The sequence below is a fragment of the Eumetopias jubatus genome, unplaced genomic scaffold (genome assembly GCF_037043125.1).
Source record: "Eumetopias jubatus isolate StellerSeaLion01/CBP00866 unplaced genomic scaffold, mEumJub1_p1.0 scaffold_11, whole genome shotgun sequence".
In the NCBI taxonomy this organism is placed as follows: Eukaryota; Metazoa; Chordata; class Mammalia; order Carnivora; family Otariidae; genus Eumetopias; species Eumetopias jubatus.
The window spans coordinates 29,868,105-29,884,254 of record NW_028274817.1 but is presented as its reverse complement, the minus strand read 5'-3'; the positions used below and the strand labels follow the sequence as shown (position 1 = coordinate 29,884,254).

Below are 16,150 nucleotides of genomic sequence, written 5' to 3'. Positions count from 1 at the left end.
ACTCATGCTCTCTTTCACTCTCTAAATAAATAAATCTTTTTAAAAAATATTATGACATGTTGGGACGCCTGGGTGGTTCAGTCGGTTAAGCATCTGCCTTGGACTCAGGTCATGATCCCACGGTCCTGAGATGGAGTCCCATATAGGGCTCCTTGCTCAGCGGGGAGCCTGCTTCTCCCTCTGCCTGCCACTCCCCCTGCTTGTACTCTCACTCTCTCTCCCATGCTCTCTCTCTGGCAAATAAATAAATAAAATCTTAAAAAAAAATTATGACACTCAGTACACACGTGTTTTGATGTTACCAGAAACTCACTTCCTCACATAACTGATAAAAGCATTTAAACAGACAACTTTAATAGCTCTAAAATGTTTTCTGCTTACCATTTCTCCACTTTGATTTTTTTCTAAGCATAATGTTTAAGGTACCTTAAAAGGTCCAAGAGAGAAAAAAAAAGATCCAAGAAAGGTGATATGGTATAGTGAAAAATAGTCACCAAATTAGGAATCCATATTTGGATCTGTTCCTACATTGTGAGCTCCTGGAAGACAGGAACTAAATTATCTTATTCATCTTTCTTTTTTTTTTTTAAATAATCTCTATGCCCAACGTGGGGCTCAAACTCACGACCTCAAGATCAAGAGCCACATGCTCTACCAACTGAACCAATCAGGCACCCCAACACCAAACTTAATTTTTAAGGCAAACATATATTCACTATTAGATGACTAGGAAGAGAATAAATTCAGGTAGTCTGTCTACTTTTATCTTTTCACAATCCATAAGGAAAAAAAGCATATCTTTTCTAGTGAGCAACAAAAATAAAAAGTTAGTAGTGGAGATACAGTTTTATACCTGGGAAATTAACATGGTTAAAACACATAAAAGCTAATAATTACTAGATTGTGACAAAAGGACACAAGGACCCAGAAATCACTTGTCTGCAATTTTGAAATCCAAAAGGCTCTGGAAACTAAAAATTTTGTTTTGTATTTTTAGTAACTTACTTGACAGTCAAATTGACCTAACCTAAGCTTATTTGGCAGGACTATCTGACCTGAACTGAATGAGGCTATTCACAGCTATTCATTTACTCCATATGAATAATTATATGGTTTGCTGCAAAAAAAAATATTACCATATTTGAACATGCAGTGTTTCCCCTGAATTCCCTGAGATGTTACAGAAGTTACAGTATACGGCATTTGGTTTTACTCAAGTACACCAGACAACGCCAGGTCTTTTCCTGGTTGCTTTACAAGGAGAAATTTAGAACTTCATTTCATTTTAGCCTCTGAGGCCAAGTGCCCAGACCCAATCCAGTCTTTCCTGCTGCCATCTTGAGCAGTAGTTGAGGCTGAGCAGTTCTGAGAGCCTTCCTGTCATGACTTCAATGGGAAACAAATGCGATTCAGGGATCATATAGAAAGTCAATGTTATCACTCTGGTGGTGAATGATCCGAAAAAAAAGAACATCTGGTCTTTCCAAAAAGTACTTTTGCGGGGCGCCTGAGTGGCTCAGTCGTTGAGCGTCTGCCTTCAGCTCAGGTCACGATCCCAGGATCCTGGGATCGAGCCCCACATCGGGCTCCCTGCTCAGCGGGAAGCCTGTTTCTCCCTCTCCCACTCCCCCTGCTTGTGTTCCCTCTCTCGCTGTGTCTCTGTCAAATAAATAAAATTAAAAAAAAAAGTACTTTTGTATTTTCATCACTGGACATAGGGCAATCAAGGGTCAGAATTAAGTTACTAGCTCTTAGCTTTGCAACGGTATCTGTTCAATATATATTTACCATGGACTGATCCGCATCTTGGCCAGTCTGCAAGAATTTCTCTCACATTAAGTGTGGGCAGCAACAAATACTGTAGAGAAAGAGTAACTGGAGGCCTTATGCTGGCTCCGCTCCGGCAATAAATCCATCATTACTTCATGGAACTGGCACACTCCCCACGTATCTCTCATGGACCCCACCCTCTGGCCGGCAGGAGCGTATTTAGGGATCCCAATTAGAGATCCTGTAGTAAATAGGACGAGTTATTCCCGTAACACTCGAGGAGGTGGACCTGCCTACGCCCTAGCGTGGGATATTCCGGGCTGGGATAAATTAAGACGACGTAAATAAATGTAAACTACAGTGCCAATGCTTCCCGATAGCATTTCCTCTCAAGGGAAAAAAGCAGACTCAAAACCACCCCTCCGAAGATGCCTCTCTTTGGAACAGCAGAACTAGAGGTAAGACGATCAGCCGGACCCCACCTACGTCGGGCTCGCTCGCTCAGATCTAAGGCACCACGCCGCTCCTGCGCAGGTTGTAGGCTCCACCCTCCTCGGCTACTTCCGGCCGTCACCGAACGCCCTCAACGCGCTTGCGCCGTTTTGATAGGCCTCTCGGGTAGAAGAAATCTGAGCGCTGCCGCTCTGGAACCGCCCCCGCCTCCTCGTCGCCCCGCCCACGCTTTAACCGGCCCCTCCCGAAATCTCGCGAGGTTAGGTGCGCGTCGGTATTTTGCGGGCAACTGACTCTCCCAGCTGCTGTAACTGCTGCTGCGGGAGAAATTGGAGCTGCTGTTGTCGGCGCGCCCGCCCTCCCCCACAGAGAGCCACCGCCTCTTCTCTCGCTCTCCTTGTACACCTATCGCCCGGAGCGGCGGCTGCAACAGTTCCTGGACCCACCGCCGCCTCCTCAGGCTGCCGCTCGGCCGGTCATTCCCACAGCCCGGCAGCTGACGGCGGCCCCCCTGCCCCTCACCGGCTCCTCACTCTAGATCGTCTCCCCCGTCCCTCTCCTCGCCTGGGACCCACTTCCCCACGGTCTCGCCGGGGTGGAAGACGACGAGGAGGAGACGAAAGTCACCCTCTCTCCAGGCGGCGCCGGCCCCCTCACCCGCGGGTGTGTCCTATAAATGGCGTCGGAAAGCGACACCGAGGAATTCTTTGATGCCCCTGAAGATGTGCACCTAGGCGGCGGCTACCCTGTAGGGTAAGTAACTGGAGCTCTGGCCCAGAAGCCGGGCGCTCCAGTCCCCCGGCTTCCCCTGTGCCTTCCCCCGGCACCCCTCCCAGGTCCCTCTGTGTCCGCCACCGCTGCTCCTCTGTGTCTCACTCGGGCACTTCAGAGGGAGTCGGGGGAGGGGGAATCGCCCACCTGGGCCAAACCCCCTCCTTTTCTTGGTGAGCGGCCCCTGGGGCTAAGGAGCCCCTCTCTCGTCCTGTCCAGGCTTCTTCGAGGTGGGACAGCTTACGTGCCCGAGAGCCGGCGATTTGTATTTGTGGGGTTCAGCGCTTTACCTTCGAAACATCCGTTTTGGCCCTGGGGACCACAGATTAAAGGAGCAGTAACAGGAGAAATTGCGTTTCCCGTTGGTTTTTTTCTTTGCCGCTAACTTACCTGTTCGTTTCAGAGGTAGCTGTAACTCTGTGCCGTCCTCTTCGTTGCACAGAAAGAAAAGGAGCGGGGGAATGGTTGGGTATTTTACTTAGGAAAGTGCTCTAGCTGATGTTCTCTAGATCAACAGTGTTTTATTAAAATAGCACCTTAACGGTGAGGCAAAGGAAATCGGAGACAAGGTCCTTACCATTAGGGAGAATGCCATCCTAAAAGGGTAGCCGGACTCAGTTGTACATAACCAACTACAGAGATACAAACAAGTGCTGAGTAATCTGGTGGTTGGAAGGAGAGCCACAGCTTTGTTTTATTTATCTAATTCTGCAAGATGTTTTAGTGATGATTAGTATGAGAGATTCTGTGTAAGGAAGTGCAGTAGTTGGAATGCTTCGCTTGACTGAGACTTCTACTTACCCACTCTTCCACTTTTCAAAGTTGAAACAGGGTTTGAAGCTATTTTGCCGAACTCTTCTACGGACTTGTGTGGAAGTAGAGGCAGTGAAATATATTTTCATGCTGTAAGAACTTGAGAGTTGGTAAAATTTGTATGTTAATGGAAGTAGACACTAATACGGTTACAGGAGTTCAACTGCCTACAATTCCCAAACTTACCCCCTGGAAGAAAGACCGTGTTTGATGCAAATAAAATTATCTGTACTTTCTAGAAGTCATTCTAAAGCCTAATATATTTTATATATAACATATACCAAAAAAGTTATAGCAGCAAAATCAGAAAGAAATGTACGTTGGTAGATCACAGATGTGTTTCCACCAACCTTCCTATCACTATTATGAGATTTTTGGGTGGCAGTGGCCAATCTTGAGGTGGCATTTGAGTCTCCTTCAAGTTCAGCAAGTTAATAGCTAGATGTTAGAGGATTGAAAATACTTTTGGATTTCCAAATAGATTGGATTCCTTTGAAATTAAATTTTGTTTTTGTGGTTTTCCCCTCAAAGTAGTGAACTGTTGATTTAGGTTAAATGACAGACCTAATCTTTTAGTGCTTTTGAGTGTGTGTATGTGGAGTGGGGGAAGGAAATAATCTATGTATATGATCGTAATCAGTTTAGAAATATGTGAATATTGTTTCTTTCAATGAATGAAACATTTAATTTTGAAGGACAGTTATATCAGGAGTGTCTGTTGTCTAGCCAGCCTAGTACCTGGCACAGAGAAAGAACCCAAATGTCTATTCCCTTCTTCCTTTCTTGGAATTAACAAATTTAACTTCACACGGTGGTTACTTTGGGAGGAAGTATGCAGAACTTGGAGCTATTTAACTTATTTAAACCCAATGAGTCATTTTGATAGAATTGATAGAATGACTTCTTGGCTCATGGAATAATAGAGCTTCTCAAGCACTTTGATCCTTTGATAGTAGGTGAAAAGTAAAAACGTCTCTTGGGACCCTGCCTTCTCATTTTAACTGTGAACTCTCCAACCTCTCCAAATACTAATCCTGTTGAACTCTGTGGGTAAAGCTATAGTGTCAGTATGTGAATTTCATGGCTCCATTCTGTATTAGTGGGGGGGGGGGCGGGGAGCAGATTTGGATTCATCTGGAGACTTGCATCTGAAAAGAACTAGCAGTACTGGGAGGACTGATAAAGGTTGGCATCATTAACATTTCCTCTGTTCTTTGTGACTGGTTTTGTCTCTTGCATAAGGTACCGTGAAGAGAAATGCAGTGAGAAATCTTTTGATTTGTGGAAACAGATGCTATCACTAGATATCTGGTCATCAGAAATATCTTCTGTCCCTTGATATGAATTGGAGTGGCACACCATACAAACTCTTAAGAGGTTAACAGACTGAGTTTGCAAACTTTAAGAAATGTTCCTTGCTGTTGGGTGTGCCACGGTACACAGACCATCTTCATCAAATTGTAGTAAACTGATAGGCAAGTGAGAGTTATCTCATATGTTTTGTTAATCAGAATCCAAGTACACAATCTGTTTCCTAAAATTGTTTTATTTCTTGTTCCCCTCCAGTGGTGTCTTCAGCTTTGTTGTTCTGCTCTTTGAAAGTTCAAACTCAGCCCAGTTTTTAAATAGAAGGACTTGATTCCAGTACAGCCTCCTTTTCCACAGTGGCGGGTCTTCTCCAATCGCCCAGCTTTGCAATATTAGCACGTTTACTTTTTTTAATTTTTTAAAAGATTTTTTATTATTTATTTGAGAGAGAGAGAGCAAGAGAGCACAAGCAGAGGGAGAGGGAGAAGCAGGCTTCCTGCAGAGCAGGGAGCAAATGCGGGACTCGATCCTAGGACCCTGTGATCATGACCTGAGCTTGAAGGCAGATGCTTCACCGACTGAGGCACCCAGGTGTCCCTTATACCACATTTATAATGCTTTCTTTTGATTGATATATTAGGTCAGATTTCCTTGTTTTCTCCATTTTAACATATGAGGAACCTTTGGCTCAGAGAGGTTAATGAATTGGCCTATGAGACACAGCTTGTGACAGAACTGGGATTTGAAGCCAGTTCTTCAGACTCCAAGTCTAGTATTTTTTTTCCAGTACATCATAGCTGTCCCACACTGTGTGTATGCATTTGTGTGTAGAGATTCTGGAGTAAAATGCTTTAGGACCAGCTTGCTGAATTGAACTGATGCATCTATTTAAAACTAGCAGCCCACTTTTCAGTTCTCTTGGCTAGAAATTCCCATTTTTCTCTTTCAGGAATGTTCATTTTGTTTTGTCAGATAGGAATTTTTTTTTTTTTTTTTTTTTTGGTGGGCAGCAAAGCAAAGTTTATGGAGCGATATTGAGTGAGAGTACAAAGCTCCCAAAGAGGGAGGGGACCCAAGAGGGTTGCCCCGACAGATAGGAATTTAATAAGATCATAGCATGTTACAGCTAGAAGGGGCATCTAGTTAAATTTCTGCATATAAATTATTGTGAAAACCAAAGCCTAAGGAGGGAAAGCGACTTGTCCAAGGTGCCACAGCCAATTAATGGCAATTAGGACTAGAATCCAGGTCAGTTTCACAGTCTAGTGTTCTTTTTGCTACTATGCTGTCTTTTGATAAAGCAGGAAAGGGAGGAGGAAGTGTGGTATAGTAGAAAAAAGCCCTGGACTCTGAGTCATTTCATTTCCTCATCTTTAAATTGAGATTACACTCTGAGAACTCTTCCAACTCTAAAAGTCTCTCATCGTGTTGAGCTTTAATAGTGCTTTTATTGGTAAGTTTTTATTGGGAAATCTTGCCATGATTTTTTTTTTAGTTTTTAGTTTTAAAAAGATTTTTTTTAATATTTATTTGAGAGAGAGAGAGCACTCGCACAATCAGGGGGAGTGGCAGAAGGAGAGAGAGAGAGAAGCAGGCTTCCCGCTGAGCAAGGAGACCCATGGGATCATGACCTCGGCTGAAGGCAGACACTTAACCAACTGAGCCACCCAGGCGCCCTTTTTTTTAGTTTTTTAACAAATGATGGTATTTGGTACATGATTCAGGACCCATAGATTTTATTTTATGTTTTTTTTTAAGGTCCATAGATTTTATTTTATTTTTAAAAATTTTTTAAAGATTTTATTTGAGAGAGTGAGCACGTGCATGCATGCACAAGAGGGGGGAGGGGGGGAGAGAGAAGCAGACTACCCGCTGAGCAGGGATTTTGATGCAGGGACCCAATCACAGGACCCTGAGATAGAGACCTGAGCCAGAGTCAGATGCTTAACCACCCAGGTACCCCTAGACCCATAGATTTTAAAAAATGTTTACTGGGTAAATTATATATGAGATGAATGCTCTTGCTAGTTTGTGTGGATTTTACATACACATACTAAACGCTGGCAGTGAGAACATGTTATAAAAATAAATGTGACATTTTGAGCATTCTTTATTTTTTTAGTGGCAACCAAAATATTTTTGAGGCCTTGAAAGGATGGATAGAATGGTGACATTTTTAGGAAAGGATCAGAGATCATTCAGCCCAGCCCTCCCATTTAACTGAAAGAGAAACCTAGGCTCAGAGAGGGGAAGTCAACACATTGCTGATTAGTGGCAGACTTGAAACTAGAACCCAAGTATTCTGATTCCTCATTTATACCATATGGGCTGCCTTTTCTCTGGAAGGAGGGTAAGTATTGCTAGCTATCCCTGCTCTAGGTTACTGACACTTACCCTTTTGATGGGGGTCTTCCCCCCACCTTCTGTTAGTGGGATCTTAAGATGGTCTTCTATCTACTGTGATTCTATTTTGTTGCTGTCAGAGGACATGGACAGTTCTGTCTAGGATTCTAACTTTTGCCCACTAATTTTCTCCAAATGAGGATGAAAACTGGTGGCAGAATAGTTGCTTTAAGAATAGTGATTGTTATTTAGTTCAGTTTCAGTAGTCTAGTTAGTGTGAACCCCAGTCTATCATTTTTTTTTTTTTTAAATAGGCTCCATGCCCAACATTGGGCTTGAACTCATGACCCTGAGATCAAGAATTTCAGGCTCCACTGACTGAGACAGCCAGCTGCCCCAATAGTCTATCATTTTAGATTGGAGTAATGGTGAAATCTTGATTTTTAAGTCATGAGAACTGAGATCAAACTGTCCTGAAGAATTGTTCAATCTGAAAACAAAAAGTTGCATAGCCGCCTTTGTTGAAAACATAGCTTCTCACTTTATTTAGGCATTATTATTATTTTTTAAAGATTTTATTTATTTATTTGACAGAGCAAGAGAGCACAAGCGGGGGAACAATAGAGAGAGGGAGAAGCAGGCTCCCCGATGAACAAGGAGCCCGATGTGGGGCTCGATCCCAGGACCCTGGGATCATGACCTGAGCAGAAGGCAGTCGCTTAATCAGCTGAGCTACCCAGGTGCCCCTTTACTTAGGCATTAGAAACCTTTCCCTCCGAAGTGAAAATTGATACAGGTTTCAATAAAAAAATGTTTTTGCCATATGGGTTACTTTAGAAAAAAATCCTTAAAAGGGCTGTTCATGAGTTGGCATTTAATCAGATTATATTTATAAATCCTGGATTATTGTTGATTGCTTTTGGCTTTGTGGATTGATAGAACTGTATTTGTAAAAGCTGTTTATCACACCCACGTAACATGTTGAAGTTGGGGGGAACCTACATATAAGGTAAATTCAGGCTCTAAATTTAGTGTCATGGAGGTAGGGCAGTCCGTTTTAGTATGGCAGTTTGGGGGCTCAATTTGAATCTGTACAAACTACTGTAAACTGAAAATTTGACTCGGTTCTTGTAATAACCTACTACATAAAATAGAGTAGATGAAATTTGATTTTTAAAATGTTAAAAACCTGTATAGTTTTAGGATGTTGACAGTTAAATGGTGGGCAAACAGAACAGAAAATAGTTTCTAATTGTTGCTATTTGAGACTTACTGGGTGACCTTTATACTACACAACCATCCATGTTTTCTCTTTATTGTTTTAACTTTGACAAAGTCAGGTGAATTTGCCAGGCAAGCCCCTTAAAGACGCTGTTTGTTTCCTCCTCATACTCTGCCTGCAATTCTGGTAATTACTTCCTGGGATAGTGTAGGTGGAGGATGGGTTTGGTTGTTGGGGGTGTGGTGATTGAGGTAGAGGTGGCGAAGGTAGCCCCAGCAGCCGCTATAGAGACCAGGTTATAAGGCTGCTTCTTGGAGCATAGATAACTGAGATAAAACAAAGCACACCATTTAGTATTGTTTTAGATTCAAATTTACACAGTGTGAATTAAATAATCCTTTTTGTAGGAGATTAATAATAGCCCATAAGAAATACCTCAAACAAAATTTAGAGTAACAAAAATTATAGGTACTTTATGATGTCCTCCTGATAACTTGAATTGATAAATAACCTACATTTCTTTTTTTCTACTCAGAGCTAAACTAATTTCTATAAACTTTCACAAGGTCTGTTCTCTTTTAGCTGTGGGATATTATTCAGCTAAACAGCTAAACCTTTAATTGGGTGCTTTCCTTACTCTTCAAGCAGAACCCCATTCTCTTATTTCAAACCGAGGGATCTTTGTGTTAGTTTGTCATCTCGTGATTCAAAATTGAGGAAAAAGCACATGAAACATAATGTGGGTCTCATACCTGATGGCAACCCCAATGTTTTTCCCCAGTCAGTATACAAATTTATCTTGGTTACCATAGCAACCAGCCTATCAGTTATTCCTCTAGCTCCTTTGCCTTGTCTCAGATACTAGGATTACCATATAATCAGGTTTTACTAAAGCTCTTCAGGTTTTAGCATTTTATTACCAGCTGCAGCTGTCGGGCGATTTACAGTTTGGCATTCCATCAGGGTCAATTAGTTTTAAGTCCGCAAAACCTTTTTGTCTCCAAACATTTTAAGCATACAGAATTTAACAAGAATGCATTTAGGCCACAGTTCTCACACTAATGTTCCCAGTTCCATTGTTAGTCATTGTCTTGAGGATTGAATACATGACATCACTGACATCCAATGGCCATCCTTTTGTAATATCAGCCAGAATAAATTTCAAGATCAAGAGTGACCATTTAAGAAATAATATTTGCAAATGTGATTTTAGACTCAGTATCATCAGAAACTAGCTGAAGTGACTTAAAAGCACCTTGATTCATCAGCAGCTACCAAATAAGTAATCTGGCTTCTAACAAAAATGATTTCTGTAGGTTATAGAAAGAATGGCCCTTAGATTAATTTATTTTAATTTGAGAAAATTGTTTAGAAATTTAATAGGAAAGGTTATCTTTCTTTTGCAGCCTTCAAATAAATAGGAAAGGAAAGGTAAAGACTGAATAGTGTGGGTCATTATTATAAGCCTTTCTATTTAGTTGACAAGTGCATTCTTTTATCTCTTAAAAACCTCAGAATTCATATAAATGAAATAGTTTTGAATTATAAATGTTTACTACTTGTCTTGCTGAGAATAAGGGGCATCTGGTGACTCTTGATCTAGGGGTCATGAGTTCGAGCCCCACGTTGGATAGAGTTTACTTTAAAAAAAAGATTTTGAGGACATATTTAGGATTGATAAACTGTTTATGTGTTAGTGTTTGTGTTACTGTTTGTTTTGGTGCTCATGCTTGTTAATACTGTGTGGTGTAGTAGTGACTTCTAAATATGCACGATTAATCTCTTGGGTTAACTGAATTGGACATGATTAATCTGATAATGATTTAGCCAGTATTGGTATCTGTTTCCATAGATAAGTAATGTCTTATTAGAAATCAAAGTAGAATTTCAGTCTTAAGATTTTTTTTTTACTTTTCAAAACATGTTTATCTTGTTGAACTAGAAAATTATGTAGTAAGATGATAAGTTTGTGAAATGATTAAATTTTCCTAGTTTGAATTTTTGTTGAAATCATGATTTGAATGGCTTCATTTTAAGACTAGTATATCCTAATCAAAACTGTGGTTGAAGTCTGATAATGCTCTAGGGAGAACTTAATTTTAGTTGCACAAATAGATTTAGGGGCAGTAAAAGTTTTACTTTGTCCACAGGGCCCTAATCCTGAACATTTTTATATAGAAAGCGGGGGGGGGGGGGAGATAAAGAGTTTTGTTTTTAAAAGCGTGAAGCATAATATTTTTGGAAACTTCTGACAGAAAACCTTAACAATATTTTCCAGTAGGCAGCCTGTACAGAGCAAGCCATACTTGTGTAAAACCCACTTGAGCACTACTAATTGTCATAGACTGTTCCAGTACAAACTCATTGAATGTGGGCATTCTTAGGAACCACAGGTCAGACTTTCTAGAGAACCAATAAATAGAATGTAGAGCTGTATTCAAACCCACTTTCTCAGAAGCAAGCATCCTGGTTACTAAGTAGGCTCAAGAGAAGAGGTGGGAGTGTTTTTTTTCTGGCATTGCTCTCGAACTGGAAAAACGAGCCATGGATGAACTTAATATCCATAGTTCTCTTTCAAATTTGTTCCTGAAAGTCTGTTTAAATTGGGAGACTGAGGGAATCATTTTTCTGGTTATTAGCAGTACTATTAATAATTTGTGTGTTTTTAAAAAAATCTTTTAAAATGTGCTCATCTACTCATGTCAAACTGAAATGGCAGGTTGTTCGAACATTTCTCCAGCCCCAGTTCCACCCCATTTACCCCCATCTTTCTCCTTTGCTTACCCGATGTCATTAGTACAGAGGTTCACTAGCATATAATAACTTACTGTCCCTTAGGACTGAGAAGGGACCCTGATGGCTGAAATACAATGGGTGGGTCTTTGGGAAGAGTTAGGGAAAGATTGGTTAAATAGGGTATAGTGAATGTGTTGGTAAGTGGGATTGGTTAGCATCACAGGTGGGGGTAGGTTTATTGGGTTAGTGGAAGATAGGTGAGCAGAAAGAATAAATAGGTAGCTCGATAAAACTAGTACATTTGTGAGTGAAAGTGAGTAGGTTTGTCAATATTTTGCAATTGATATTTTATCTTTATTGGGTTGGCTTTAGAGATTAAAGCTAATGACTGAGATCAGTCTTTTTTCCTTTAGGTGAACTTTACTATCCCTATTTTGTTTCAGGTCATAGCTCTTGGCTGTTGACTTTTAACCTTTGCCTTATTTCCCAGCACAGAGATGTCTACAGCTGCTATGTAGTAGCAACAAAAGGTTTAGATGATGATAGGGATGGTAAGTAGGCATGCTTTGTGGTGTCCCACTTCTCTTCACATTTTCTTCTACTTTGGACTTCCTAGTTCTCTCAAATCTGCACCCCCACCCCAGTTCCTATAAGAGCAAAGAGGGAGGAAATGGAGGGGGCTGAGGCAAGGACAATGGTTTGGATCTATGGAACGTTTGTAACTTGAGGACATCTTGTACTCAGCACATATTAAGTGTTAACAGTGAAACCTTGGGAGGCGTTGCCAGTTATCCCATAGTCATATCAATTTCTTGTTATCAACTTTTTCTTCCAGGGATGAATGGGTTCATAATAAGAAAGAAATAGTATAGTCCTACATGTTGTTACATATAAAGGATGGTAATGACAAACCATCAGCCAGTGTTGGGCATTAGTTTTCAAGGTACTTCTTTAGTCACATAATCTCTTCTAATTATCCTGCAGCTCTGTGAGACAGGACAATTTTTGTGAGATAGGTAGGACAATTATTATCCTAATTTTGCAAATAAAACTCAGCTCAGGGTAGTTAAAGGCCAGCCAACAGAAGTGGAACTTCACTACTTTGTGGTAATTAGATGATGGCTTTGAATGAAGATATAAAACATTAGGTCTCGGGGCACCTGGGTGGCTCAGTCAGTTAAGCGTCTGCCTTCTGCTCAGGTCGGGATGCCAGGGTCCTGGGATCGAGTGTTGCATCCGGCTCCCTGGGAGCCTGCTTCTGCTTCTGCCTGTCTCTGTCTCTCATGAATAAATAAAATCTTTAAAAAAATAAAACATTAGGTCTCTCCCTACTTTCCTTTTCTAAACTATAAACATTTGTGGTTATATTTTAAATGTGAATTATTAGAATGATAAGACTTACTCTCCTGCCATTTGCGTATGTATAATTTGTTTAAAACAATAAAAAGCAGTATTTTTTAAAAAGATTTTATTTATTTTGACAGAGAGAGAGCGCGAGTGCACATGCACACACAAGCAGGGGGAGTGGCAGGCAGGGGCAGAGGGAGAGGGAGGAGCAGGCTCCCCACTGAGGGAGTCTGATGTGGCAAGACCTGAACCAAAGGCAGCCACTTAACCAACTGAGCCACCCAGGTGCCCCTAAACAGTATTTTTAATGTTCTTTTTAAGCTTTGATGGTATTGATTATGGTACAGTAGCTAGGTCAGAAAATGACCTTGCTACTGCAAGAGCTGGAATCCCGGATACTGCTAACTACATTTCTTAAGGTATGTTCTTTGTTCCTAAGGGAAAACCACTCAAGATGTAAGCCACTGCTGATTGGGCTTCTGTACCACATCAGAAAGTCTTGATCCTAGATTTTTTTCCTGTATTTGTTTTGTAGATTGTCGTCAGTTGTTCACTTAGGCCACAGTTTTGTGGGTTTTTTTTTTTCTGTTTTGTTTTTGTTTTTGTTTTAGTATAACTGATTCATATTTTTGGCTATAAGCCACTAATTGGGAACACAATGCTTCTGTGTGTTTTTTTTTCCCTTCCCCTTCAAAGGTGTTTTCTAGCAGTCACAATGAATGCATGTGGTAGTTATTAATATTTTCCACCTAATCAAACCTCTGTTGGCTGTCAAATTAATGGGAAAAATGCATTCCTTGTAGCTAAGTAATTAGAAAAATAGCATCAGTAATTACTATTTAAGATCTAAATAAGATTGAATAACCTTTTTTATAATAAATAATACACTTGCCACTCAGAATGTTTTATGTGGGTAAGCATTCTAGGTAATTTGAGATTTTTCTAGATTATTACCAAGTCTTTAATACGTGTTTCATTAAAGAATGCAGAAGTAGAAATTCAAATACATAAAGCACAGTAATCAAATTTATAAAATAAAATGCTTAATATTAAATATACTGAAATATACTCCTTTTTCTATTATTGATGATATGGAAGGAGAACATGAATAATTAAAAGCTATCAGTTACACCAAAACCTTAGTTCAGTCATTAGTTTACAACCTCCTTTCCCATCAAGCCTTTTTGTCACGGATAGCAGTAAATTAAAAAAAAACTTAAAAACAAAATAAATGGTTTGGTTTGATTTTTATTCCTCTGCCCATCTTTGGTGATGAGCAGTAAACTCCAAAAAGTAAAGAATCTCAAAGTCTGAATAATCAGTTCACTGATCATAGAATTGATTTATGTAAAAAATTTTAGAGCTGCCTGGGTGGCTCAGTTGTTGAGCATCTGCCTTCCGCTCAGGTCATGATCCCAGGGTCCTGGGATCAGCCCACATCGGGCTCCCTGCTCAGTAGGAGGCCTGCTTCTCCCTCTCCCACTCCCCTTGCTTGTGTTCCCTCTCTTGCTGTCTCTCTCTCTCTCTCTCTGTCAAATGAATAAAATCTTTTAAAAAAAAATTTTTTTTAAGGGGGGGTTGTGACAGATTCTTTAAAGCTCTAATTTTTATATAGGATGACCTTAGAAGTTATTGGCATTTACTTTTTTTTTCTTTTTTAAAGATTTTATTTATTTGACAGAGAGAGACAGCTAGAGAGGGAACACAAGCACGGGGAGTGGGAGCGGGAGCGGGAGAGGGAGGAGCAGGCTCCTGGCTGAGCAGGGAGCCCGATGTGGGACTCGATCCCAGGACCCTGGGATCATGACCTGAGCCGAAGGCGGGCGCTTAAGGACTGAGCCACCCAGGCGCCGCCGCCCTCCTTTTTTAAAAGTAAGCTCTCTGTCCAACATGGGACTTGAACTCAGAACCCAGGATCAAGAGTCGCATGCTCCACCGATGGAGCCAGACAGGCGCCCCTGGCATTTACTTTTTAAGATTAGTACACCATTGGATGTTTTAGATAACTTGCAAAATCATATCAGCACATTAACTTGCTAAAGCTTCTAATATGGCCTGTAGACCAACCTCTTGTTTGTTTACTTTTTAAAAAGTAAGTTACAGGGGCACCTGGGTGGCTCAGATGGTTAAGCGTCTGCCTTCGGCTCAGGTCATGATCCCAGGGGTCCTGGGATTGAGGCCCACATCGGGCTCCTGGCTCAGCAGGGAGCCTGCTTCTCCCTCTGCCTTTCTCCCTGCTCATGCGCTCTCTCTCTCTCTCTCTCTCTCTCTCTCTCTCTCTCTCTGTCTCTCTCTCTCTCTGTATCTCTGTGTCTCAAATGAATAAAAAAATAAAAAGTAAGTTACAAAGTGATTTAGCATGACTGCATTGGTATTGACTAGGGAAGTCATAAATTTAGTTACCTGTTTCTTTATGATTTTACTGAAAATTACTTTAAATCATTAAGAGATGTGACTTTTATCCAACCCACTTTGACAAATTGGGGCATTGTGAGAGAGATGCCCTCTCCTGGAGTTATTGTTTTAATGTGGGTATTTATTGAATGTCTGTAAATGTGCAAAAAAGAATGTTTTTAGTTTAGAACTCTTGAGTAGGCCCAGAGAATGGATATATTTTACTGTTATTTTTGTCAGTAAATAGATTATCAAGATGTTCTTTCAGGAATATGGCATAAAACTACATGAATTATGTAAATGAGTTTTGAAAAATCAGGTTATCATTTTAGACAAAATACACATCCTTGCTTAAGGATCTACTTTAAGTTTGTAATTACTTTATATGTGACTAGAATTATATTTCTTTATGAAGTTTTCTTTGATTTTATTGCAGATTATCTATAAATGTTGCCGCAAAACCTACTTTCAAAAAACAGAGCTGTTGTGCCAAATTTTCTTCACCATCTATTCCCATTAATATAATGGATAAAATAGTTATTAGGTATTTTAGATATGTTCTACTTCTTGGCTTTCATGGTATTTAAAACTCAAAATGGCCTTTCAAAGAGTAATCGAAGTAGTAATTCACATCTTGAGGATTCAGTTAATTCGCTATTTGATAATTATAACTATATTCTTGGCTTTTTGTTAATCTTGTTAATAAATCAGTGTTGCCATGTATCTAGGGAAATATGAATGAGTCCTATTTTCAACTGCTTAGTTAAAACATGACATTATGGGTTATACTAGGAAAATAAGACTCATTTGTGATTGCCTAACACCTTTTTTTCCTGCTATTCCTAGACTTTTCAGGTTTAGTTGGGATTGTCATTTTTGGTACCAGCCAACTTAAAATAGAGTTGTGAGAATGGGTGTGGTGCTGTCACAAATGATTTGATTGATTTATTTTTACAAATGATTTGATTTTGAAAGGCCAGCAAATGATTTTCT

The 16,150-nt window shown here is 40.3% G+C and overlaps 1 protein-coding gene across 1 annotated transcript in view; it reads left to right on the top strand.

Annotated features, from left to right (window-relative positions):
• Positions 1 to 2,514: 2,514 nt before the first annotated feature.
• Positions 2,515 to 16,150, top strand: part of WDR44 (WD repeat domain 44) — an 85,504-nt gene continuing 71,868 nt past the window's right edge. Inside the window, exon 1 of the mRNA XM_028087798.2 lies at positions 2,515 to 2,976. Coding sequence (XP_027943599.1) covers positions 2,900 to 2,976 — 77 coding nt within the window. The 5' untranslated portion in view covers positions 2,515 to 2,899. The remainder of the gene's footprint in view (positions 2,977 to 16,150) is intronic.